General features: G+C 38.0%; 1 protein-coding gene across 2 annotated transcripts in view; it reads left to right on the top strand.

Annotated features, from left to right (window-relative positions):
* GFPT1 (glutamine--fructose-6-phosphate transaminase 1) overlaps nucleotides 1-26654 on the top strand; it is a 54028-nt gene that overhangs the window by 646 nt on the left and 26728 nt on the right. The window contains exons 2-9 of one of the 2 annotated variants that reach the window (XM_080813299.1): nucleotides 11647-11754; nucleotides 13899-14006; nucleotides 20037-20162; nucleotides 21549-21607; nucleotides 23643-23777; nucleotides 25181-25242; nucleotides 26184-26263; nucleotides 26463-26516. In XM_080813299.1, coding sequence (XP_080669425.1) covers nucleotides 11647-11754; nucleotides 13899-14006; nucleotides 20037-20162; nucleotides 21549-21607; nucleotides 23643-23777; nucleotides 25181-25242; nucleotides 26184-26263; nucleotides 26463-26516 — 732 coding nt within the window. The remainder of the gene's footprint in view (nucleotides 1-11646; nucleotides 11755-13898; nucleotides 14007-20036; nucleotides 20163-21548; nucleotides 21608-23642; nucleotides 23778-25180; nucleotides 25243-26183; nucleotides 26264-26462; nucleotides 26517-26654) is intronic. The other variant, XM_080813300.1, reaches the window with a different exon arrangement.

The raw sequence follows: 26654 nt of genomic DNA, 5'->3' as shown, positions 1-26654 counted from the left end.
GAACTATGTATAGCTAGAGCTACGACAGTGGCATTCCACATGATTTTACTAAGTGCCACCCCCTGTCTCAACAGAAACCATTGCTAATCAATAACTTGGTGAATGGGCTCAGATCTAATCCTGTGGTGGAAGAGGCCCGACTGTAACATGCGTTATCACGTGCCTGTGCACCCATTTAAAACACATATGAACAGTATTGGTCCACATTTAATAAACGTTTTACCAAGAGCAGTTAAAAAACATAGGTCCTTTTATTCCATGTTTTGCGACTTCGTAATTTTAATATTCCCTAAAACTGTTAGTAAAGGGGATTGTCAAAATTATATCTGAAATGATTGATAAGCTCTAAAATAGGCATTTACTTGGCTATTGTCAGTAAAAAGAGTTATATTCTTACCGCTTTTATTGAAATTTACAGCTAACCTTACACCTGGAAGAAGGAACACTTTTTTAAGGAAAGTAGGATTGTAATAGAGTTGAAGCTATCTGGGAAACTTATTCTTCATAGCCTTTTGCAAGAATATCCTGGCAGAAGGTGGCTCGTACTCATTGGTGTATATTTTTCCTGTACTTAATTTTATGGTAATTTCAGCTTCTGAAAATGAGGAGCAGGTTTAAATTTAGAGCAGATTAAAAAAAAAACACCTCAAAACAGAAACATCTATAAATAGTTTCTGAAATTATTAGATTAGGACTGACTTTAGAATCAGTTATACTTTTGCTGTGCCTGGTTAGTAGAGTGGTTTTGAAAAACACATTATTTAGTTTGTAGCTGTGAAGTAGTGAATTTCCAAACTGATTAATCCTCAGGATGCTTCATTTGGTAATTAACTTTTCCTGAATGTAGAGGTGTGTGCCTAGTTAAGCATGTGGCTTCCTGGTTGCAGGTCTTCTTCTTGTTTCTGGAAAAAAAAGTACCAAAAAAGAGGGTGAGGCTTTGGGGTGGAGACTAGATAAGTGGGAGTTTTCACACAGCCAACATCCCCATTCCATAGAGTTTTACTGCTGAGGAAACACACCGGTTATAAAGAACTAATATTTGAAACATTTCCAAGGTCCTGCCTTTAACCCAGAACAGAGTTTTGCATGATTCCAGGAATAGAGTTCAGAATTTATTTCCTCTTTAATATAGATTCTGAAACTTAACTGTTAAAAGAATAAGACTTTGTATTTATTTTCTTCCCATAGCTCAATCATTGAAATAAAATTTCTAGGCAGAGGAAGTGAGGGGGAATGAGATTAGATAGGAAAATTTAGAGGTTTACCCTCTTTTTCATTTTAATTCCAGTAGAGTTAACATACAGTGTTAGTATTAGTTTCAGGTGTACAATATAGTGATTCAGGGATTCCGTACCTCACCCAGTGCTCATCATGGACAAGTGCCCTCCTTAAATCTCCCAACTCCTTTTTCACCCTTCCCCAGACACATACAAGTTTACCTTCTGATTACCTGCGGCCTATTCCAAGTTTTTAAAAAAGATTATTTTGTCTCAACACTGTACAATGTTGAAGCAGAAGAATGAAGGCAGAAAATTCTGTGATACGCTTTTTCCAATCAGATATACTAAAAAAACTGTCATAATGTTTACCAGTTTATGCTGAGATGTTAATAGTGTTAATCAGGAGAAAAAAAAAGGTTCTATGGTCAAGTAAATTTGGGAAGCAGTAGATTAAACAGTGTTGAGTTTTTTTTTTTTTTTTTTTTTGGCGTGTTTCTTGGAACCTTTAGTGGGCTACTAAGTGTTGTGAATCTCCCAGAGAAGAATAATAGTGTGCCTGTTTTCCAAATTTATTTTATCTTCCTCTTGGTTTTCTAGAATATACTTTGTCCTTTTCATTTGTATTACCTTTTGTTTTGGTGAGAGAATGGCAAGTCACTTAAGCTGCCCACAGCTTTTAACAGAGTATACTATTTTTTTTCTTTTTTAAATAAATGTAGGGTTATACCATTCTTTTTTTTCCTTTGATTTTTCTTATTACTCAAAACTGCATTTTTATTTTTTATATTTTTTTAAACTGCATTTTTAAATTTAGCTTTGTGACTCTGCGTATCCCTTCAACACGTTCAAAACATTGTTCTTCTCCTCAGTAAGTACAGCATGCTTGATCCAGTCACTGACACAGCACACGTGGAATCACCGAGGTCTCTGCTGGGGTGGTGTTTTTTTTTGTTTTGTTTTGTTTTGTTTTGACAGCCTCATAAGAACTGTAGGGCTCACAGCACAAATGCCTCGAAGTTGGCCTGGGCACATGCCACATGCACATTTTGGTGCTTTTCCAACCTCCTTGGCATAAAGGTAAACAGTTCTATTACTAGGGACTTGGGGGAGACTAATTTTGTTAGAGGCTGTATTATAGGACAGTCTTTGATGGTATGTCAAATGTGGGACCATTCTGAATGTGACTGCATTGTCCTTGAAAGAGCGGGTGAATGGAGTTTTTGTAAATGAAGCCATATTTAAAAGCAGTAAGGGAGCTTACAATTTAAGAGTATCCTGAAATGTATCCTTAAAAAGATTTTTGTAATAATACTGTCTAATAGCTTTGGAGGTAATTGAGGGTTGCTGAGACTGGCTGCTGGGATAAATCATAAAACCAAAACTATTAACACATTCTTGGAAATCATACTGGATATAAAGTAGTTGTGAAAGAAAATAATTAATTGCTTAATAAATATTTCCTCAATTGTGTTCCCTGGAAAGGGAGAAGTTAATAGGTGCTGGTTAGGAGCAATAGAAGGTGGGAAAGAGTTTTATAACACAAGTGTGGGAAATTCTGCTTTTGGAGATTCACAGTTAGTGAGATTAAAGTTTCTAGAAAGTTCTACAAATAAACATGTTAACTTTAACCCAGTATTTCTTAAACCTTTAATTATGGAACATTTCTTTCACCTTATCCCTGTTTAGCATCCTGCAAAATAGTGTTCTCTTTCTGTGGCTTAGGAAATTTTGACTGTATATTTCAAGTACATAGAAAGCATTAGAAGATATTTGAAGTGATGGGTTTACACTTGGTGCTTTGTCCTTCAGAGAGATGACTAAGATAAGGGAATTGCCTTCAAGGAGTTGTGTCTGGTTGGAGGAAACAGTGAATATATATAGGTGCAACACAAGAAATGCAACAAGTGTGAGTGTTTGTAAGCATTTCTTGTTCATTGTTCATTGCCATGTTATGGACTACAAGTGGACTGAATAGAAAATCAGAGACTAGTTATGGGAGGAATGTTTCAGGTAATGGGCAGTACTTTTTTATTTTTTAATTAATTAATTTTTAAAAAAATAATCTCTACACCCAGTGTAGGACTCGAACTTAACCCCAAGATCAAGAGTCACATGCCCTATGGACTGAGCCAGCCAGGTGCCCCAGCAGCAATACTTGTACGTTGAGGAATAGTGCCAGCTGGTAGAGAATTAGTGCGCTGTGAGAGATATCATTGATGGCATTTACCCAGCAGTGAATGGGGTCATAAATAGGTTGAGAACTGTTGCCATGGGGTTTGAAAGAAGTAAGAATTCCAAGAAAAGGGGCCAAAGAACGGTGATTAGAGGCTGAAGAGTTCCAAAGTAGTGTATTGACTTGGACAGAATCTGCGGAAGTAGGTCATTCATGTTTAATATTGCAGAAATAAGTTTATTGTATTTGGCTGTAAAGAAATCATTAGAGAAGTTGCATATATACAGGCAGAGGAACCTGAGTTTGTGTTGAGGAGGAGGGCTTGCATACCAGCAGAGGAGGGAGTATTGTGAAACTGAGGTCCCCTGATAGAGTTGAAAAGTTGAGTTCTAGAGCTGTGGTTCTTGACCTATAAGCTGTGTGGTTACTTTGGGTGTTCACTGGTTGATTCATACTATAAGCATTGTCTGTAAAGTTGTATAGAAGTTGTTCTAGATCATTGGATAATAAAAATTCAACCCACTATTTTGTAGGATCCTCAAAATATTTTGAGGTAATAAAAGGTTCTGTATTTAGAAAGTTGAGGAATCACTTATCAAGAGTTACAGGTAGGGGACGCCTGGGTGGCTCAGTTGGTTAAGCGGCTGCCTTCGGCTCAGGTCATGATCCCAGCGTCCTGGGATCGAGTCCCACATCGGGCTCCTTGCTCTGCAGGGAGCCTGCTTCTCCCTCTGCCACTCTGCCTGTGCTCACTCTCTCTCTCTCTCTGACAAATAAATAAATAAAATCTTTAAAAAAAAAAAAAAAAAAAAAAAAAAGAGTTACAGGTAGGAGAGACTGGCTTCAGGAAATAGTGTGTGAAATATGTTTCTCTATTTTGAGCTCATAGGGAAGGATAAGGCACCCTGCAGTGGGTTTTCCTGTGCCTTGGACAGCTGTGATGTTCCAGCAGTGTTTGGTGAGCTCTTTTTGGCCTTCGAAAATCTGGGGGAGAGGGTTGTGGATCTCTCACCAGGCTGTATCTGTATCCACAGCATGTCTCCAGGGTGAATGGCCTCTGGCTTATTGGAACAACGTAGGAAGGGTTGGAGGGTATATACTGTTAAGATGAGGAGATGAAATTCTGAATGAAATTCTGTGAGAATCTACCAGAAACTGAGAAAGAAACTGGGAAGAGAGAAATGGAGTAGTCTAGATTCTAGCTTTAGAATAATATCTGGGGAAGTTTGAAAGTTGGACAAGCAGTGAATTAACAGGACTGGCTAGCAGTTGGGAGCGCTCCTACAAAAGTAGGCCTGAAATGGATAGATGGACTTGAAGTGGATGGACTCTGCTGTAGGCCTGCTCAGGCACCCAGGAGTAAGAGCATAGTGCACCCAGAGGGGCTGGCTTGTCAGGATGCTGAAAAATTGTGGTCTGATGGGATTGGTTAGAGGGAGGAGGAAGAGATGGGATGTTTGAAGGTTTGTGAGCAGAAAGTGCATGCTTTTTCTCAGGAAAGATGATGCCGTAGGTAGGCTGTGAGGGAGTATATAATTAGAGATGTCAGGGTTTGAACAGTGCTTTGAGTTCCAGAGTGTTAAATGTACGAGAGAGGTGTTAAGGAGCTCCTTCCAGTGGCAACGTGTATTTACAACAAAGTAGGGGACACTTGAACCAGCATTTTGTAAATAGGATAAAGATCTTAAACAATTGAAAAACACTAATTGAAATTCCTCATTGTGTTACTCCAAACGTTACAGTATTTTCTTGGTGTTTTTAGGATTATAGAAAACATAATCTTGAATAATATTTCCTCTTTTAAAGGAATCTTTTGTGTAGAATGTGTCTCCATGATTATAATATTGAATATATTTTATGATAAGCATCAAGTTGATATGTGTAAGTTTAGTTGCAGCATTGTTTATAATTATGAAGAGTTAGAAAAACCTCAACCAGGGTGGAAATGATTAGGTAAAATAAATCTATTATGGAGTAGTATGCAGCCATTATATTGAATAGGGTGGATGTGTATATACTGCCATAAAAAGATATTCAGCATTTTAAGTAAAAGAAACTATATAGAGGGTTATCACATTTATTTATTATTTATTTATTTTTAAAGATTTTATTTATTTATTTGACAGACAGAGATCACGAGTAGGCAGAGAGGCAGACAGAGAGAGAGGAGGGAGCAGGCGCCCCGCTGAGCAGGGAGCCCGATGCAGGGCTAGATCCCAGGACCCTGAGATCATGACCTGAGCTGAAGGGCAGAGGCTTAACCCACTGAGCCACCCAGGTGCCCCTAGACGGTTATCACATTTATGTGTTAAAAAAAGTACCCTCTAAAACCATGTGCGTGTAGCTTTATATATGTATAGTTAAAGGACAGTACATATACATAGGTTCAGAGCTAAAGGATTGGGACAGTTTGTCAGAATTACAGTGCATACCTCCCTTGTATGGAGGTACAAGGGGAGATTTTCACAATTTTTTTTTAAAGATTTTATTTTATTTGACAGAGAGCACAAGCTGCGGGTGCAGCAGGCAGAGGAAGAGGGAGAAGCGGGGAGCCTGAATGTGGGGCTCAATCCAGAACCCTGGGATCGTGACCTGAGCTGAAGGCAGACGCCTAACTGACTGAGCCACCCAGGCGCCCCAGATTTTCACAGTTCATTCTGTAGTATTTGTGTAATTTGAATCTTTTAAAGATGATAGTGAATGAAGTATAACTTGCATTATAAGAAAAATTTAAAAATGAAAGTTAAGTGGGATTGCAGATGGATTTTGATTCAGAAAGTATAAAATTTACAGAATGAATACGAACACTTATCACTGATAAATTACAATGTCTGAGGATTTAAAATATGGAAGTTGTCAAGGGAAAAAATGTAAAATATTCTTATTTACAAGGACATAAATTCAATCAGGCATAAGAACTTTAATAATTAGTCAGCTAAGTTGCATTCAGTTTTCATTTCAGGAAGGTTTAATGCCCTTTCAACCACGTGTGTCCTGACCCAGGTCATGTCTGAATGTTTGGTTAAGCAAGGTGCTCATTAGTGTGTTCATGTCGTTGAATTTAAGTTGCAGTTTTCCAAGAATGATGCCTGTAGGTGCGAAGATCTGCATCCTTCGGGGAGATACTTATCTCAAGAATATTCCATTAATAAGAAAACTTACACTCTGGAAGCAAATGGTGATGTAGGAGTGGAAGAGCTCCTGAGCTCCCTACAGCTACTGTGTGTTATTGTAGCAATTACCCCAGAGCAAGGGAGAGTTGATTTTTAGGCTTTTAGTAGTTAACCCAAAGCAGAGCTGTTTCTGGGAGGTTTGAGAAGACAAGTAAAAGATGTAAAATGGGGCTCATTCTAGTGATTTCTACTCTACTAAGCACCATTTTGAGTTGTGAATGCCTCCCTTGTGAACATACCCTGCATGCCTGAAGAAAAAAAACAGGTTTGTTTTTTTTTTCTTCACCCAACTCTGTTACTTTGATTTTAGAAGACTTCTCTACATAGGTTGTCCTTTTTTTCCTTTCAATCCCTGCATGGTTATTTAGGGAGAAATGTTGCTCCAACTTCTTCCTCTGTTCCTCCTCCTCTTTGTTCCAGGAGTGAACCAAGAGATGACAGTGATAATTATAGATAATAGTCTTGCTTCCTCTCAAGGAAAAGGCAGGTTTTGAATTGGAACATGATATATGGTACTTTATTGAATCTAGATGCCACTGATTGGGAATGCACCATTATTATATAGATCAAAAAGAAAGAGAATATGAATGTCTTAAAATCAGTGCTGTCAATATCTGAAAAAGTATTCTGAAGATGCTTTCAGAATATGATAGGCTAGATGATCTAATTGTCTTTACTAGTGACAGTCTTAACATCACTAATAAGGGATCTATGGACAATATAAAATACATACATTGTGAATAATTCTTGCTTCCAAATTTTAATGTAACTCAATTAAGTCTTTAGATCTATCTTCCAGTCTACAGGAAATAAAAGGAATAGAGGAATTGGTTAGACTACACTGTGTGGAAACAGAGCCAGGAGGTGAGACAGTCAACAAGAAAATTGGCCTCAGCTTGCCAGTAAGTCAGTGAGTTGGGGAAAACAGTGTCTTGGGGAAAACAGTAGGGGAGAGACCATTCTGGATTCAAAGAGACTTTTGAGACATAACAATCAAATGTGAGGTATGATCCTTTATTACATCCTAGGATGAACAAATCAGCTGTAAAAGACTTTTTATAATAGGGAAATTTTATTTATGTTTTTAAAGATTTTATTTATTATTTGAGAGAAAGAGTGAGTTCATATGAGCGTGAATGGGGTGGGTGGGGGCGAGAGGGAGGGAGAAGCAGGCCCCCAACCAAACAGGAAGCCTAATGTGGAGCTCGATTTCAGGACCCCGGGATCATGACCTGAGCCAAAGGCAGATTCTTAACTGACTGAACCATAGGGAAATATTAAATACGAACTTCGTATCAGGTGGTGTTAGTATTATCTTCTTAGGTATGATAATAATGCAATTTTGCAGAAAAATGTCCTCAAATTTTATATATTACTTTGCTTTTATTCTTAGCAGAATACAATCGATCCTTGAACAACATGGAGTTTGGGGTGCCCACCCTCACCTCTGCAGTGGAAAATCCGAGTATAACTTTTGACTCCCCCAAAATTTAACTACTCATAACCATGTGTTAACTGGAAAGCTCAACCATAATATAAACAAAGCTCACCAAAAACATAAATACATGTTTTGTATGTTACATACATTATATACCGTATTCTTACAAAAGCTGAAGAAAAGAAAATGTTATTAGGAAAATCATAAGGGAGAGAAAATACATTTTCAGCACTGTACTGTATTTGTTAGAAAAATCCACACATAAGTGGACCTGTGCAGTTCAAACCTGTGTTCAGCAGTTGATTGCACTCTGAAAATAATAAGGCTCTTCACCAGGTTTCCAATTTTAATATGGTGGATACACCATACATTGAACAAAATCATATAAATGTTGTAACAAAGAAATGGGGCCCAGAAGAGAAGTGTAGTGTGTATAGGTGTTAAAAAAATGTCAAATTCATCTGGAATGGTTCCAAAGCAGTCAGAAGAATCTTCAGATACTATAGAACATCAAGCTGGTAAGGTAGTAGTAGCTGGTGAGCTGTAGATGTCCTCAAATATCAGGCAATATGTCCCTTGTGCTGTCACTTTCTACTTCCTCGTAATACGTGTTGCTGATCAATCACGGCTTTCCTTCCTGTTTAGGAAATGGGGCCACTGAATCATTTTTAACAATGTTTTCTACAGCCACTATCAGTTAATCCTTCGGTACGTACTGTGAAAACTATTTTACCACCTCTCAGTCAAACCCATTCATTTTGCTGAGGGTTTGTGGCAGGGTGGTATGGTGGAAAGCTTTGAGGCCTACGTGAGTTAAAAGATCCGCAGGATTTCTTAGGTGAAAGAGTACTTTATGAGCTAACAAATGTTTAGTGTGAATTTTATTAGTTTCTCAAATAGTTACCACTTTAGAAGTTTGTTTGTAGGTGGGTATTAGTTTGGAAGATCTCTTTTGCCATGAAATGATACTCAGGATCTCAAGATCCACACATTAAGATCCACACACTAAGCCAGTATAAACCAGAGACTGGAGTTAGAAATGGTATCCAAGTTGAATGCTATTATTGAGTTCCATGTATTGAAAGTTGTAAATTTAAAATTGCATCACTCTGAATTTTCCTTTAAAAAATGTGTTGAGTCTATAATTTGTCTTAAGAACAGTTGGTTTTATATCAGCCTTTAAATTGACAAAAATTGGTATTCATTATATTTAATCTTTAATTCTCCATATGTATTACTTTTACCATCAGAATTATATTTCTTTTTTTTTTTTTTAATTTATTTATTTGACAGACAGATCACAAGTAGGCAGAGAGGCAGGCAGAGAGAGAAGGGAGGAAGCAGGCTCCCTGCTGAGCAGAGAGCCTGATGTGGGGCTCGATCCCAGGACGCTAGGATCATGACCTGAGCCGAAGGCAGCGGCTTTAACCCACTGAGCCACCCAGGTGCCCCCAGAATTATATTTCTTAAAAAAAGAGAGATAACTTAGTATTGAGTTTTCTGGTTTGTGCTGCATTGTTGGGATTTGGCAACTCTGAATTTCCTCGAGGGCCTCAGATGGCCAACAGTTCCTAGCAGTGTAATGTGTTTTATTGTTTAATGACTTTCAAACAAGCTCAGTTGTATCCTCCTCTAGCGGATTATTTAGCTGGTGCTCAGCACTGTGGTAGAGTGTAGACTAGTTGACAATCAGTGTTTCATTAGATCATTTATTTTTTTTTTTCATTAGATCATTTATATTATAGTCTTATTTTGGGAGCAGATTCATCTTCTGTGAATTGTCTTTTAATGATATAATAAAAATACTTATCTGGAACTAATAGTTTTCTTTATTCATTTAATCTTTATCAAATGCCAGTGACTCATGGTGGGGGAAAGTGTAAAACCACATAGAAGTTTCATTGTAGTCGGGTCATTAGTGCATTTTCCAGATACCTGATGAAGGAACAGCAGTGACATCAGGAACCGCAGCTCTCATGCAGGGCTGTGGTGCTGTGTGACATGCTTGTACAACACGTGGTAACTTAAAAAATCTTTACTGATGAAAGGTTTTTAAAAATATATGAATGGGGCCACCTGGGTGGCTTGGTTGGCTAAGCAACTGACCTTTGTTTTTGGCTCAGGTCTTGATCTCATTGGTTGTGGGATCAAGCCCTTCTTGAGGCTCCACGCTTAGCGGGGAGTTGGCCTGAAGATTCTCTCTCCGTTTCTCCCCTGACTCTCTCACGCTTGCTCTCTCTCAAATAAAATATTTAATAAATAAAAAAAGTAAGAATATGAATGAAATATAGGATTGCTGTAGTGTTCGATCTCATACTGCCTTTTTTGGGAAAGTTCAGACAGTTGTTTTCATTTTGTTTTGAACTGTAGTGTACAAATGTGGATTTCCTTTTTTTCTTTCTTTTTGAAGAGCATGATAGTTTATTTGGAAAAATTGCACTTTATCAGTCATGGTGATCATACACAATTGGCTTTTTGTTGGATATTAACATTATGGTCTTTTCTTTTTAAAGATTTTATTTGTGAGAGAAAAAGAGAGTGAGCACACATGTGCATGAGCAGGGGGAGAGGGAGAAGCAGACTCTGCACTGAGGAGGGAGCCCGACATGGGGCTCGATCCCAGAACCCTGGGATCATGACCTGAGCTGAAGCCAGGTACTTAACCTACTGAGCCACCCAGGGGCCCCATGCTGCCATGTTTAAAATGTGGATTTCCTTTTCCTGTGTTCTTCCTGTTTGCTTTTCTGGTTCAGTTCACATTGTACTGGTCCTTTTATTCTAGTTTTGCTTTTCTAAATAAGTGCTTTTTTATGAATATCATAATAGTTGTTTGTCTTTTGGTAGTGAACAACTGGTTCATTCAAGGAATGCCATTTTCCCTTAAGAGGATTATATAAATATTTTAGTCCATTTTTCCCTATTATTAAATTATTTAGGTTGTATTTTTCACATCATCAATATTTATTTATGTTTATATATAAGAAAAATTATTCCATCTGCCTAGTTTTGTAGGGTCCATGTGTTTCTTAAAATACTTACTTCAGAAAATGTTTTCCTTTAAACAATGCTCAGGGCATAAGATATAAACCACAAATTTGTTGATTGTTTAATTTTTTAAAATTAAATTTTACTTGACAAGGTGGTAGTGATGGAAGATATGTGACTAGCCTTATAAGCTTCTTTGCAAAAGCTAAACATTTATTTTGACATATTTGCTTCAGTCTTTTATACGAAGGAGAAATACCTCTTTGTAAAACTTTCACCACCTTTAAATAATTTGAGGTGAGAATTTCTTTCTTTTTTAAAGATCACTCTAGAGACGCCTGGGTGACTCAGTTGGTTAAGCGTCTGCCTTCGGCTCAGGTCATGATCCCAGGGTCCTGGGATCGAGCCCCAGAAGGGGCTCCCTGCTCAGTGGGTGGTCTGCTTCTCCCCCTCCCTCTGCTCTTCTACTTGCTTGTGCTCGCTCTCATTCTCTCTCTCTCAAATAAATAAATAAATAATATTAAAAAAAATAAAGATGACTCTAGCTTCATATTTCTGCACATCTTAGACATAATTGTACAGATGAAGATTTTGTCACAGTTATGTCAATTTTGCTTCATTAGTCATATTCTTTATTAAGTATTTGTTCATTTGCAGGTATATTTGCTTACTTAAACTACCATGTTCCTCGCACAAGACGAGAAATCTTGGAAACCTTAATCAAAGGCCTTCAGAGACTGGAGTACAGAGGATATGATTCTGCTGGTATTTCCTTTTAAAAAAATATTCTAGGTTTTGCATGATTCTCGAATCTAAATAAAGAGATTTTTTGTTTGTTTTAGTTGACTAGATTCTTTAGCATTATCTGTTTCGAGTAAAGCTAAAAAGAATTTTTGTTTTTTTATCATGTTTAAAGGGTTTATACATATAATTTCCATAGTATTACCATTTATATTACTTCTTAAGGATGTCTGCCTTTGTTAAGAATGTTACTGTAAAAACATAAATCACCTGGGGTGTTTTCATGGTAGAACACAGTTCTTGAAGGCCTTGCTTTATAAATTATCTTTTTCTTTCCTGTGATTTCTTTTTCTCCAAGGAATCCCTGCTGTTGGCATATACACTTAGCCTGAGATTCTTCTATCTTAAATAAATGACAAAGCAATTAAAAATAACTTTTTGTCAACTTTATGTTCTATTCTGGCTTCTTTCCTTAACTGTATCAGGGGTCCCCATGACCACCTTCAGTTCTGGTAACTCCTGAGGACGACTCAGCATCTAGTTGAACTCGTAGCTATGATTTATTACAACAAAAGAATACAGAGCAAAATCAGCAAAGGGAAAAGATGCATGGGGTGAAGTATGGAGGATAATGAGGCACAAGCTTCTGAGAGTTCTGTCCTGGTGGTGTGTGCTTAATTCCCTAGCCAGTTATGACAGTGTGTGAAATGTATATCAGAGAAGCTCATTAGTCACTCAGTGCCCACGCTTTTTTTGGAGGCTTGTCACACAGACACCCTCTGCCTAACGTGTACCAAAATTCTAGAATCCCAGAATGGAAGCAGACGGTCAGCATAAGCCACACTGTTTGCACAGTTAGGTGCCATAAGCCATTCTTAGTCAGGTAACCATCCTGAAATCCCAAGTTCCCGGAGGCCAACCAGAGGCCAGCTTTACAAGCAGACCTTTCTAAGGAAAGTGGTATCAGACTTGCTATGTTAAGTTTTTACTGTACTCTTGACATGGCCAAATGTAATGGGCATTTATTTTCCATGATTTCCCTTGGTTAATAGAAAGTGAGCTCTTCAGCTCCTTTGTCCTTAAAATTCTCTGCTTCCTTAGCTTCTCTGACAATACATACTCTCTAACATGCTGATTCTTTTTTGTCCGCTTTGAGGGTTCCTTTTCTTCCACTTTTTGCACAAATATTAATGTTTTTTTAAGATCGTTTCCTAGGCCCAATTTTCTTATTCTGTATCTTCATGGGTGAGCTCTGACTTCATCAACCTCCTATATTGTTGGTAACTTACAACCCACATGTATTTCCCAAGCCACAGACCTGTATTTCCAACTGCCCCGTAGAAATTTCTTCCTGGAGAAACCATGATATGATAAACTTGGCATGTCCAATTCATGCGTGTCTTTCTGTGTTCCTTTATTCAGCTAATCATTCAACAAGTCTTGTGAGCCTAGGAGGAATCCCGGACTCAGGCCGCACATTCACATTGCACCCAGACAGTTATACCCTCAGTATCACCAATCTCTGTCTTCGTCACCACCATTTGGTTCATGGCCTCCCCATATTTGCTTTGCTATAGCTAGATCTTCTGACAGCTGGTTTCTTCTCTCTGTCCCCTTCAGTCTGAACTCTATTTCTAAGAGAGTTTTCTCAACATTTTTGCCGTGCAATTTCTTGATTTGAAACTACTCAGTGCTTTTCTAGTACCTTCAGGTAGCTTTTTTTCAAATTCTTTAAGAACGTAAGTAGAATTTTGAGAACTGTGTTTCCTGATGTTCCTTCCTTCTTCCCTTTCTGAGGTGGGTGCCAGCCTCCTGCATTTCTCCATTGTTGCTCCAATTGCCACCCAACCTGTAGTACTTGTTTTTTTTGTTGTTGTTGTTTTTAACCTGTAGCACTTTTATTATAACCAAAACCCACACTGTATTCTAATCATTTTTTCCTTATCTTCTGAATAGACTTAGAAATTTGAGGGAAACAATTGAGTTATTTTCATTTTTGTTTCGGGCAGCTATCATGTTTCTTGACATATAATAAGTTGTCAGTAAATTTGAATTGATGAATGAATAAATTAATTAAATGAAAAAATAATTTCTAATTAAAAATTTGCCTCAAGATGGTAATCTAAGTAACTTTCTAAATCTTGCTTTTCTGCCTCTCGATGAATTAGGTGTGGGAGTTGATGGAGGCAATGACAAGGATTGGGAAGCCAATGCCTGCAAGATCCAGCTCATTAAGAAGAAAGGGAAAGTTAAGGCACTGGATGAAGAAGTTCACAGTAATGTACTTAGTTTGAATTTTGTCCCCCCCTCCCCTCCCTTGACTTCCTTCTCCCTTCCCTACCAAATTCCCTTTCTTTCCCTATTTTGGGGTCCATTTTAAATATAGTGGTATTTAAAGTTGAGGGAAGGGAAGAAAAGCATACTTTTGTTATTGTCTCTACCAGTGTACAATGTACCTTAGCTTCAGAAATGACCGTATTAGCAAGGGAAGGAAATTAGGTACATTGTGTTCATAACAAGCTCAGCGTCCTAAAATGAAGTAACCATCATTCCCAAGGAAGGACCTTTCACAGGATGAAAGGTATTTTTAGTGGTGTCCTTATTCTAGTGTCTTCACTGGGTTGTCTTCACTCGGGAGTAAACGCCTCCTTTGAAAATATAGTCAGTCTAGATGTTGCCTTTTAGTAGAACTGATGTAATCAGGTAAGTCTCATGTTTTTCCTTCAGGATTTTCTTCCCTGGCATAAAGTAGTTGTCTACATGCTTCAATAAAGAGGATATACTTCCTAGTATTTTGTTCATAACATTATGCTTATACATTTTAATTTGTCACAGGAAACTTAAAAGCTTTGAAGTACATTGGCTGAAAAAAACATTTAAAGAAAATTTGCCACAGGAGTGCCTGGATGGCTCAGTCAGTTAAGTGTCTGACTCTTGATTTCAGCTCAGGTCATGATCTTAAGTATCATGAGCTCAAGCCCTGCATCAGGCTCCATGCTGAATATGGAGACTGCTTAACATTTCTTTCTCTCCCTCTGCCCCTAACCCGCTCTTTCTCTCTCTTAAAAAAAAAAAAATCCTCCAAAACTCAAGAAACAGGTTTTTTAAATATACCTGCTCAAATGGATGCCATTGAATTCATGGTAAAGGAGTGCAGGTAGAAGAGGAAAATGATGGACTTGGTCACCTTTTTTTTTTTCCACATAAGCCAAACATTTAGCTTTGTAGTACTTGCTGAACGTGATAGATCAATACTTATTTGCACGTATTGTGGGTAAGATTAGCTTAGGGATGAGGCAGATACCCAAATAACTGTACTTCAAAAACTGTAGTATAAATACTTGCTCTACTGTGTGTACGACATCCTATATACCAGGCTGATTATAGTAGGTTCCACAGGAGAGGAAAAAAAAACAACCAAGTTGCTTAAGGATTCAGGGGAGAGCTAGTTCCAACTCAGAGTTGGGGTTGGAGAGACATGGTATACGGAAGGAATGGCTGCTGTTTTCCGTTTGGACAGTGAAGGTGAGCAGGGAGGACCTTCTGAGTAGAATAGCGTGGGCAAAGATAATAGGGAAGTCAAATTTGATGGAATGGTGGGTAGTCTTTTTACTCTGCATTATTGGTAGATGAGTGCGGGAGGCTAGAAGGCAGACTGCAACCAGAATCACCATCTTTGCATATCAACATACTGAAACAGGCCGCCTCCTGAAGGAAAGTCAGGAAGGGAATGGAGAAATGGGAACTTGCAGACGTTGCTGGTAAATTTGTGATAAATCACTTTGAAGAGGAAGCTGGCAGTGTCTAAATGGGAGGTGCCTAGACCCTGTGACCAGCTGCTTCCCATCTTGGACATCTACTTGAAAGAAACTATGGACAAGGAGACATGACAACAAGATTCATTGCAGCAAAATGTAGAAACAGCTTAAATGTTTACCAGTAAGAGAATGGGAGATTAAGAAAACAAAAGAATACTAGCATTTGTGGACCCATGTTAGTGTATTAGATGTTTGAAGGCACAGGTGGGAAAACTCTCCATGAACTCAAAAATCCCCTGGGGAGGAATGGGATGAGGCATCAGCTGCATTTTTTACATTTTAGATCTGAAAATCTAAAGCTCAGATGGTTAGATGTTCATATTTGTCAACTCTGGCTGTGGGTATTTGGGTGTTTGTGATTACTCCTAGTACGTTCCAGTGTTTGACCTGTTAAAGACAGAAGAGGAAGGCAGTCATCTCAGAAAAGGCCATTAGATTGGTTATTGGTAACTTCTGACTTGGATAGTAATAGCTAACACTTATTGTTGCTTTCTGGGTCCTAGGCACTCTATTAAGTGCCTTACTAGTCCTCAGTATAACCCATGAAGTGCATAAATTACCATCCTCATTTTACAGATGAGGGAATTGAAACACAGGAGTAAGTACTGTCACGGGGTAGGTGCTGTCACTGGGTGGTGTCAGCAGTAAAGGCAGTGAAGTTTGGGGGCAAAGGAAGACTGCTATTTGTAACAAAAATGTGAGATTTTAAAAATATTTGATATCGTAAGATTTAAAGCATAAATGGCTATACATTAACATTTGTAATCTCTGGATGTAGGTGTTTGAGTGTTTTATTATTGCCAACAAATTTAATATGGTTGAACTATTTTTCTTTAAAAAAAGAAGGATGACATCTGAGAAAGGGCACACAGAAGGCAAGAGCCGTAGGGGTGCATGTAGGGGGAGGACAGAAGATGCAAATAAGCAAATTACAGAGTGATCGCCGCTCAGAAGGGTCGAGGCACAGGTAGGAAATTGGCCTTTATAGGAGTCACAGGTGAAGGAAGAGCGAAGTACAGCAGTTATGAGGTGAAGGGAAAAAAGCTCAGTAAAGGGGATATTGAAGTACTGTCCAGGTCGGATTGGGGCTTAAGAAGAAGTGATGTCTTGAGTGTTGGGAGAATTGAGTGAGCTTTCGGCTTAGTGAATAAGGAAGACACTTCTGTGTGGCAATAGTAAAACAGGTTTGGTGGTTACCATGAATTTGAAATGGACTCAGTTTACAGAATTTTCTAACTCTCTTCAATGTTGCTTGGCAGTTTGTGGGTGGGGAGAAGAGAGAACTGGGGGTGGAAATATCTAAAGTTAAGGTTCAACAGAGGGCTTTAGAACAGGGGTAACAGTGAATAGGATGGGTTAAAGATTGGGAGTCATGATTAACTTTTAAACCATGAAATATTTGTTGTGAGAAATATGCTTATTGTCAAAGCTGTGATTTTTTTCTTATTAGGCTTTAGATAATGCTCTTTTGGCAACCGTGAAATAGGTATGATAATAACTGTAAATTTTTTTTTTAAATATTTATTTGACAGACAGAGATCACAAGCAGGGAGAGAGAAAGAGGGGGAAGCAAGCTCCCCGCTGAGCAGAGAGCCCAATGTGGGACTCGATCCCAGGACCTTGAGATCATGACTTGAGCCGAAGGCAGAGGCTTAAACCACTGAGCCACCCAGGCGCCCCAATAACTATAAATTTGAATTGGATTCAATCTGTAGACTCTTGTTACTCTCTTCAGTGTTGCTTGCCAGCATGGCCAGAGGGTGGGGATGGGGGGGGTGCCTTAATTATAATTAGCCTAACAGAGTAGTCAGATGTTTTCATTGCTTGCATTAGCCTGTTAAGTAGTGATAAACAATAATCCTTTACTTTTCTGGAGGTTATTTATTTATTTATTTTAAAGATTTTATTTATTTATTTGATAGAGATGACAAGTAGGCAGAGAGGCAGGCAGAGAGGGAGGGGAGGAAGCAGGCTCCCCACCAAGCAGAGAGCCGGATGCGGGGCTCGATCTTAGGACCCTGAGATCATGACCTGAGCCAAAGGCAGAGGCTTAAACCACTGAGCCACCCAGGCGCCCCTGGAGGTTATTTATCAGGTCACCTTAATTATTCAGGACACAGTTAAGCCAGGAAAGAATACATTGATGATTTTATCTGTTGGTTGACTGAGCCATCCAACAAAAATTTGAATAACTGCCCTGTATAGCTTAGTGCTTGGGCTTCGAAGATAATAAGGCAAGCTGCTGCTTATGTAGAACTTAAATCCTGGTAGAAGCCAGGTTGACACCTCTCATAAAGTTACAGTAGTACAGCAGAGTATATCATTGTGGTTTTAACCTCTGGCTCTGGAGTCAGCTGGACTTGGGGACACAGCCTATCTCTCCTTCCCATTAGTTATGACCTAAGGCAGGTTCTTTGACCTCTGAGAGCCCCAGTTTCTTTATCTGTAAAATGGGAACAATAGTAACTAACAGAGCATTATAAGGATTCAGTAACGAAATGCATATTTCTTAAACACTTATTTTATTTCAGCCCTTGTGCCAGGCCCTGGTGACATAATAGAGAACAAGATAGGCAGACTCCCTGGTCTGATGGAGCTTGACTGTCTAGTGAGAGGGCCAGACAACAAATATTTAACATTAGGTAGTGTGATTAGTGCTGTGAGGAGAAAGTATGGTAGAAGTGACATGTAGGCAGAGAACGCATTATGGTCCGAAGGGAGAAATTCTAGGCACAGGGAACACCCAAGTGCAAAGACTCTATTGGTGTTGGTGAGGGGGAGAGTGGTGGAAGAGGAGCTGGAGAGGTGACTGAGGATGAGGTCATGTAGGATCTTCAGAAAGGTGGATTTTACTTCATGTGCCTTGTGAAACCCTTGGAAGATTTTGCATTGGGGAAGTGACAATGATTTAATGGGCTCATTTGGTTAGTGTGCAAAGACTAGATTGTTCAGAGGGAAGATAGGACATTGGGATACCAGGATTCTGTTGAAGTAGTTTAGTTGATGGTTGCTTGGGTCATACTGAGATGGATAGGGCAATAAGAAGTCTTAAGTCCCTAGCATCCAGGTAAAAATCTTAGTAAATGGTGGCTATTGTTATTTGTAAAAGGTGTGTTGAGGGCTTTGAGAGGTAATGGGAGAGGTGGGAGAATGATAATGTGAAGGAGCTGGGGCCAAATGGTGGAGGCCCGGGTACCCACAGAAAGATACTGGGGCTTTATCTTTGTGAGAAAAAGGCTCTCTGGCTCTATGTGAGAATTTGAGGATCTTTTTATAAATCCCTGTGACCAGGATTAAGATGACTCACAAGGGTAGCTAGGGATGCAAACCACTTTTTAAGCAATGGGAATCTGTTCAAGGATTTTAAGGGTTTTTTCTTGATCATATTTGTGTGTTAGAATGATGTCTGATTAGCCAGTATAAAAACCACAAAGACCGTGCTAAAATAAAATGCACGGACTTTCCTATTTGAGACTTCTGAGCAGTTTGCTCTTAATTTAGGCCTGATTCTCATAGGCTTGGATATCTGGTTTCTTTGCCAAATGAATTTTATATTTAGCAAATCAGAAAGGGGGCATTACTAGTAAATACTAGAACTGCCTTTTTTTTTTTCCCTTGGAAAAAGCAAGAAGAGATAGCTTATAGGGAAAAGAAATCAGAATAGTTGCTTTTCAAAATAAAGGAATGTCCGTCTATAACCCCATACTTTCATTTGTTCTACTCTCAAGGACTGTTCTTTGATTTTAGAAGCTCTCCATAATTGAGGTTTATTTTGTGAAATATGTTTACATCCACTGGGGACCAAAGAAATTGCAGTCATAAGGTTGTATGGCATTGAGAATGTGAATTTATTTTTACATGTTTAGTTAAAGTGGTACTGGTGTTTTTTTCAAGACACAGATTAAATATAGATTTAAAAAAAAACCACATTTACTTTTTTGGTCCATAACCCTTCAGTTTGAACATTTTCAAGCCTTCAGAAAAATGGAAAGAATAGTGCATTAACTACCCATATACTTTATCTAGTTTTACCAAATGTTAGTACTTTGTCACATTTGCTTTATCCCCCAGTTGCTGGGTTCATTTGCTCTAAATATTTGAGCTGCATTAAGTCCTGGATCTTTTCTTTTTTCTTTTTTTTTTTTTTTTAAGATTTTATTTATCTGTTATTTGAGAGAGAAAGAGAAAGAGATCATGAGATGGGGGAGAGTCAGAGGGAGAAGCAGACTCTGCAGAGCAAGGAGCCCGATGTGGGGCTCGATCCCAGGATTCCAGGATCATGACCTGAGCTGAAGGCAGTCGCTTAACCAACTGAGCCACCCAGGCATCCTGAATCTTTTAATTACTATTTTGAATATGGCTGATCTTTAGTTTCAATAATTGTATATTCTGGGTGAACAGCACTGTATTAATATATATAATAATATTTATAGCTTCTAGCTCTACAGCGTGATTTAATAATGTAATTTTTCATATTATGTTCTTCAGAACAACAGGATATGGATTTGGATATAGAATTTGATGTTCACCTTGGAATAGCTCATACCCGTTGGGCAACACATGGAGAACCCAATCCTGTCAATAGCCATCCCCAGCGTTCTGATAAAAATAATGGTATGGACACATTCTACATGCTGTGGAATGATTGTAGAGGGGTCAATAATGGGAGAAGAATGAAGGCTTTTATGTTTTTGTTATTTTAATTTTTTTTTAATCTGGAAAGTTTCAGACCTATTCACAAGTAGAGAATATGTAGAACCAGATGTGTGTGTCACCCAGCTTTAATATTATACACAATCTGTTCTTTTTCACCATATCCCTCCACCCAGATTATTTTGGAAGCTCTCCGTTTGTCTCCTTTTCCCTTGCAGGTTATTGTGGTGTTTGTCTTGTAGACTTTCCTACAGTCTAGATCATGCTAATTGTATGCATCCCATGGTATCATATACCGTGTTTCTCTGTCCCTTCTCTTTACTCTAATGGTATGGTATTGATTTATATCTGGAGGTACATGGTGTTTGGGTGCTTTTCTTTTTGTATTATTAGTGGCCATAGATGATCATTGCCAACATTAGTTTCTTTAGGGGTTTGTAAAATGGTGTTAGTCAAATACTCTCATTGCTTTTTCACTTATCTCACATACTTTAAAGAGAAACTTCTCCATATCTAACTGCTTAGTTACCCAGACTTACAGATTATACATAGGAAAGGCAGGGTAAATGTGTGATTTTTTTTTTAACTTTATTTACTATTTTTCAAAAATGAAGTGGTTCTAATGTTCTAAGATGAATGAGTTTATTATTATTATTATAAACTCATGGATTTAAAATATTGCGTTTATATTCAGTTACTTAATCAAAAAAGATGAAAATTATCCTGCTGTATATGTCTTTGATCTTGGAATGCTGTTTTGATATCAATTTATGTGACATTTATCTGACATTTTAATATCTGGACCTCTCCTAAGTAAATTTCACTGTAAATCTGAATAAGTGGTTTTTCTTATTCTCTAACTTCAGTTCTTAAGCTCATTTAATGTAAATCAGGTAATTGTTTTAGTTCAAAAGTCTTTCACTTTAAACTTAGGAAATTTTTATGCGTAAAAATGAATGAACAAAGAAGTGAGAATAATAATTATGTAATTCAGCCTTCTTGTTTTGCAAATGAAGACACAAGCCCGGGAAATTTGGCCCTTTCATATGGTGACATTAGCTTAGTAGTTTAGCCACAAATGAAGTTGATGTCTTTAGACCCCAACTTATTATATTTCCCCTCTAATATCCATGTCCCCAGCACTGTGTGCTTCCACTAAACCACATAAATAATGCTGCTGATCTACCCAAAGGTAATCTGATAATGAAAAAAAGAAGATATTTGATTACACTTGGAATTATAGCATGTGACAAATTTTTTGACTTGAGAAAAATCTGACAATACTGGCTATTTATAATGTTTACAAGACCTGTAATTTTTGTCATCAATAATTTTTATCTCCTTTAGAATTTATTGTTATTCACAATGGAATTATCACCAACTACAAAGACTTAAAGAAGTTTTTGGTAAGTAAAGTAACCTCAAAAGACACCAGGCTTTGAGAAATTTCTAATGAAAGTCGCAAGGTGGTTTGTTGAAATGCACAACACCGTCTAGGTATGATCAAATAATTCCTGAGATGGTTACAAGGGTATGTGGGTTACTGGACCCTTCTTTGTTCACAGTGAAATATTTTTGTTTCTTACGTGAGTAGGAAATAATTATTGGGTTTTATTATAAATGACCCTTCAAATCTCAGATAAAATTGGAATTTGTGGTTGGGGGACATCTTTTGCATTGTGAGAGACCTTGTTTATCATTTGTAAAAAATTCTGGGATATATAAGAAGAATTAGGACAGATTAAATGAAGTTTCTCTGCCCTAAATAGCCATGTACTATATAGTAATAGTCATGGCGATGACCTGCATGAGTGCCTCTTGGGGCTGTCCAATTGAAATTTCTGCCATGCTGGAAGCCTTTATCTTTGCGGTCCAACACCCGCATGTAGTCATTGAGCTGCTAGAACTGAGGAACTAAACTTGAAATTTTATTTCATTTTAATTGGTTTTTTTTTTTTTTTTTAAATTTTTTATTTATTTATTTGACAGACAGAGATCACAAGTAGGCAGAGAGGCAGGCAGAGAGAGAGAGAGGAGGAAGCAGGCTCCCTGCTGAGCAGAGAGTCCGACGTGGGGCTCGATCCCAGGACCCTGGGATCATGACCTGAGCTGAAGGCAGAGGCTTTAACCCACTGAGCCACCCAGGCGTCCCCGTTTTAATTGGTTTAAGTGTATTTTTGTTTTAATTAAAGTTTTTAAAGATCATGTTTTTATTTTTAAAGATTTTATTTTTAAGTAATCTCTACAGCCATTGTGGGGCTCAAACTTACAACCCTGAGAGCAAGAGTCATGTGCTCTACTAACTGAGCCAGTCATGTGCCCCCTAATCAATTTAAAATTTAAAGAGCCACATATATGGGGCGCCTGGGTGGCTCAGTGGGTTAAAGCCTCTGCCTTCGGCTTGGGTCATGATCCCAGGGTCCTGATCCCAGGGTCCTGGGATCCAGCCCCGCATAGGGCTCTCTGCTCAGCAGGGAGCCTGCTTCCTCCTCTCTCTCCGCCTGCCTCTCTGCCTACTTGTGATCTGTCAAATAAATAAATAAAATCTTTAAAAAAAAAAAGAACCTTTTACATTTATTTATTTATTTATTATTTTAAAAAAATTTTTAAAAGATTTTATTTATTTATTTGTCAGAGAGAGAGAGAGAGTGAGCACAGGCAGACAGAGTGGCAGGCAGAGACAGAGGGAGAAGCAGGTTCCTTGCTGAGCAAGGAGCCCGATGTGGGACTCGATCCCAGGACGTTGGGATCATGACCTGAGCCGAAGGCAGCCACCCAACCAACTGAGCCACCCAGGAGTCCCAAGAACATTGTACATTTAGAAAAAGCCACATATATGGAGCACCTGGGTGGCTCAGTCCATTAAGTGTCTGCTTTCCACTCAGGTCATGATCCTGTGGTCCTGGGATTGAGCCCCAAATTGGACTGCATGCTCAGCAGGGAGTCTGCTTGTCCTTACTCCCTGACTCCTCCCCACTCATGTTACCTCTCTCTCTCTCTGTCTCTCAAATAAATAAATAAAATCTTTAAAAATATTTAAAAAATAGCCACATACAGCTAATGACTGTTGTGATGGATAGTGCAATTTCATTATCCATGAAAGAATCATTATGTTCATTATGGAATTACTGTTTTGAGACTATTGCATATTATACTTTAATTATTTAAAGTATTCTTAATTTGTATGTGGCATATATATAGATTTATATAATTATAAGTGTATATTCAAAATTACACAAAATACCTCACCATTTTGGGTTCACTATGGTTAGATGGTGAGTTTAATTTTGAACAATGGGTGATGGGGTATGGTGTTGAAAAAATATTAGAATTTGGTTAGTGAAATTTTTGAGAAAAAAATTATATAGAAAAGATTTGGATATCATGACTATTTCCTTAAATGTGTCCTTTTTTTTTTTTTTTTTCCATTTCTTATTTTAGGAAAGCAAAGGCTATGACTTTGAATCTGAAACAGACACAGAGACAATTGCCAAGCTTGTTAAGTACATGTATGACAATCGGGAAAGTCAAGACATCAGTTTTACTACCTTGGTGGAGAGAGTTATCCAACAATTGGTATTAAACCACACTTTTAAAGATAATATTGCCAATGTTAATCATAACAAACTCTTAAAATTAAGATAAGCAGAAACTATGTTAATTTCTTAAGTATTTTTGGCTTTTATTTTTATATATATTTCCTATATATATATAAATATTCAGCTTAAATAATTTTGAAAGACTCTTTGACCCCCTTCCTTGCCACACACTTAAAATTCTTCTTCTTTCACTGTAGTTCAGTGTCATGGGAATTAAAAATAATCCCAAATCTAAGAGTTTGTCCTATGTGCGCGCACACACACAAGCCCATACATACCACCCAAACCTGTATACAATAGACACAGTCAGGGGTTCATTACTTTCTTGCTTCCCACTCACTCAGGTATTCTTTTCAGTCAGTAACTTAGCACAAGGGCAGCTTCAGTAAAATGCACACTCTTTATTCTGGGATAATGTCTGCATGTCTCTGAGCCGGTATAGTCAACTTCTTATTTTTCCTTATGGCACCTTGCCTTGGCCTCGTAACACTATAATTTTCCAGCCCAAGAAAAAAATGCCATTCTTTCTGATCCCATCCCAGTTGTCCTAGTTAAAGATTAAAGACACAAAAGATCCACAAAGTCCAGATGCATTGGGATATCTGTCCCCATCCCCATTCATAACTCTAGCATTCCCATTTAAAAGCCCTCTACTTCTTTCTGAAGGTCTAACCCTCACTTCCTCCCTCTACCCAAATCTCATGATGCCTGAAGCAAATGGAGGAATCAGGAAGATGGAGAAAATAGAGGCCTATTCCTTCCCTTTACTCAAGGCAGAGTACTGTGCCTTTCCAGCCTTTTCTTGTTTCTACGCATTATATAACCCAGTTTACATTCTAGGGTGATCCTTTACCTTTCCTGCCTCCTGTTCCTCTTTTATTCACTCTTGATTTCCTTGCCCGGTCCCTGAGGAGGTTGGGTATGCTTGTTAATAATTGTGGTTGTGTATATTTTTATCTCCAGTATCAAGGTCAACAGGCATGGAAGTTAGCAGTGGTGTAAAATCACTGGACTGGAGTAGGGGTTTTGGATATTGGGCTTGTAGTCTTTTCTAATCCTCTGTTCCCTGCATTCTAATGCCTAGTATGGGAGCTAGGATGTATCTATTGAGAAATATGTACAAAAGTGCTTTAAAATAGTGTTTTGTGGAGCTATTATCTATTGAGTTGATTTCAAGAGGGGCTTGGTGAAAAAGTGTATCTTGATACACTAAGTTAAGGAATAAGTGTCTACTTAAATTTTAGACTTGTTTATAACCTACTGCAAAAGGGCAGCATGTAAACAAAAAATTTCTGTGCTGAAGCCAGTATGTTTTAGGAGTTTCACATTTGAGAATTGATTATAATAAATATTGATAATGCATTTTTTTCCCTCTTATAGGAAGGTGCTTTTGCACTGGTATTTAAAAGTGTTCATTTTCCTGGCCAAGCAGTTGGCACAAGGTACATACAAATTTAATAATGACTAATAATTATATGTATTTTGAAACATCTGAATTACAAGTGTGTTTTCTGTACATGATGATTACCCTTCACTGTAAGGACTTGCCCTGTCTGAGAGACTCCATATGAATATGTTTTCATATGTCCTTTCTTGTCTGTTTTTTACCACTCTTCCATTTAACAGAATCCCTTAATAAAGCAAATATATTTTTGCATTTATAAACTGGCCTTTTGTCTGTAGTGGGACACCACGGTTACTTTGTGAATTTGGATATTGAGTATTCCTTAGTTTCAGGCCCCAAACATTAACTTTCTCCGTATTTTTTGGAAGTATATATTCTGAGTGGATTCCGAGATAATAGTACCATCACTACTTTTGTGACGATATGTAGGCCTGATCATGACGTCCTTTTTAGACCAGTGGGAAGCCCTAATATTTGGCAAGAAAGAGCTATTTTTAATACGAAGGCAAGGTGACTAAGGAGAAAATGCTTAAACATTCATGTGTCAGAATTACATGTACAATTGAAAGAAAGTTTCCATTTGACATTTTAAAAAGGAGAAAGACTTTCTGTAATGGTCCAGAGAGTAAATATTTTAGCCTTTCTGGGCCATGCGGCCTCTGTAGCACCAAGGTTTGCTGCTCTAGTGGGAAAGCAGCCGTAGAAAAAAGGGAAAAGATTTTCAAGAGCATGGCTGGGTTCCAGTAAAACTCTTGTGTAACAAAAATAGACAGACCTGGCCTCAGGAGCATAGACTGCTGACCCTGTTACTATTTTATAAAAATTCTGTGTCTGTTACTGTTTTGTTATACCTGAAGCCGAGTTTAAAGGGGAAAGGGAAAAAGTTAGACATTATTTGATGAGTGTTGGCTCATGAAAATTTGTATCTGTGCATTATTTATGAAAATGATGTAATTCTGCCTAATTTTGCACTAACAGACGAGGTAGCCCTCTTTTGATTGGTGTACGAAGTGAACATAAACTCTCTACTGATCACATTCCAATACTCTACAGAACAGGTAAAAACTCTTGCTATGTCTTGCCAAGAGGAATAAATTTGAGTGCAGTAGATAAAAAGAATTGTGTTCATTAAATTGAAATAAATGTCTCTTTGGTCAGATCCACACATATGTGTATATAGTTCTGTCTAGACGTGAAAAGGATTTGCTGTTGTGATTTCTCTGACGAGGAGAATTTTTTTCTGTTGTATATCCTTAGCTAGGACTCAGATTGGATCAAAATTCACACGGTGGGGATCACAGGGAGAAAGAGGTGGGAAATGCACTCTGCATGGATGGGGAGGAATCTTACCCTCTTTTGTTCATTCTTTACTAATTCTTTGTTCTTGGAGTGAATGAATGTGCTGAGCCTCTAAAAATGTGCTTTTTTTATGGGGAAACATATTTTGAC

Source organism: Martes martes, assembly GCF_963455335.1.
Source record: "Martes martes genome assembly, chromosome: 9".
NCBI lineage: Eukaryota > Metazoa > Chordata > Mammalia > Carnivora > Mustelidae > Martes > Martes martes.
This window is presented reverse-complemented; position numbering and strand designations above follow the sequence as displayed.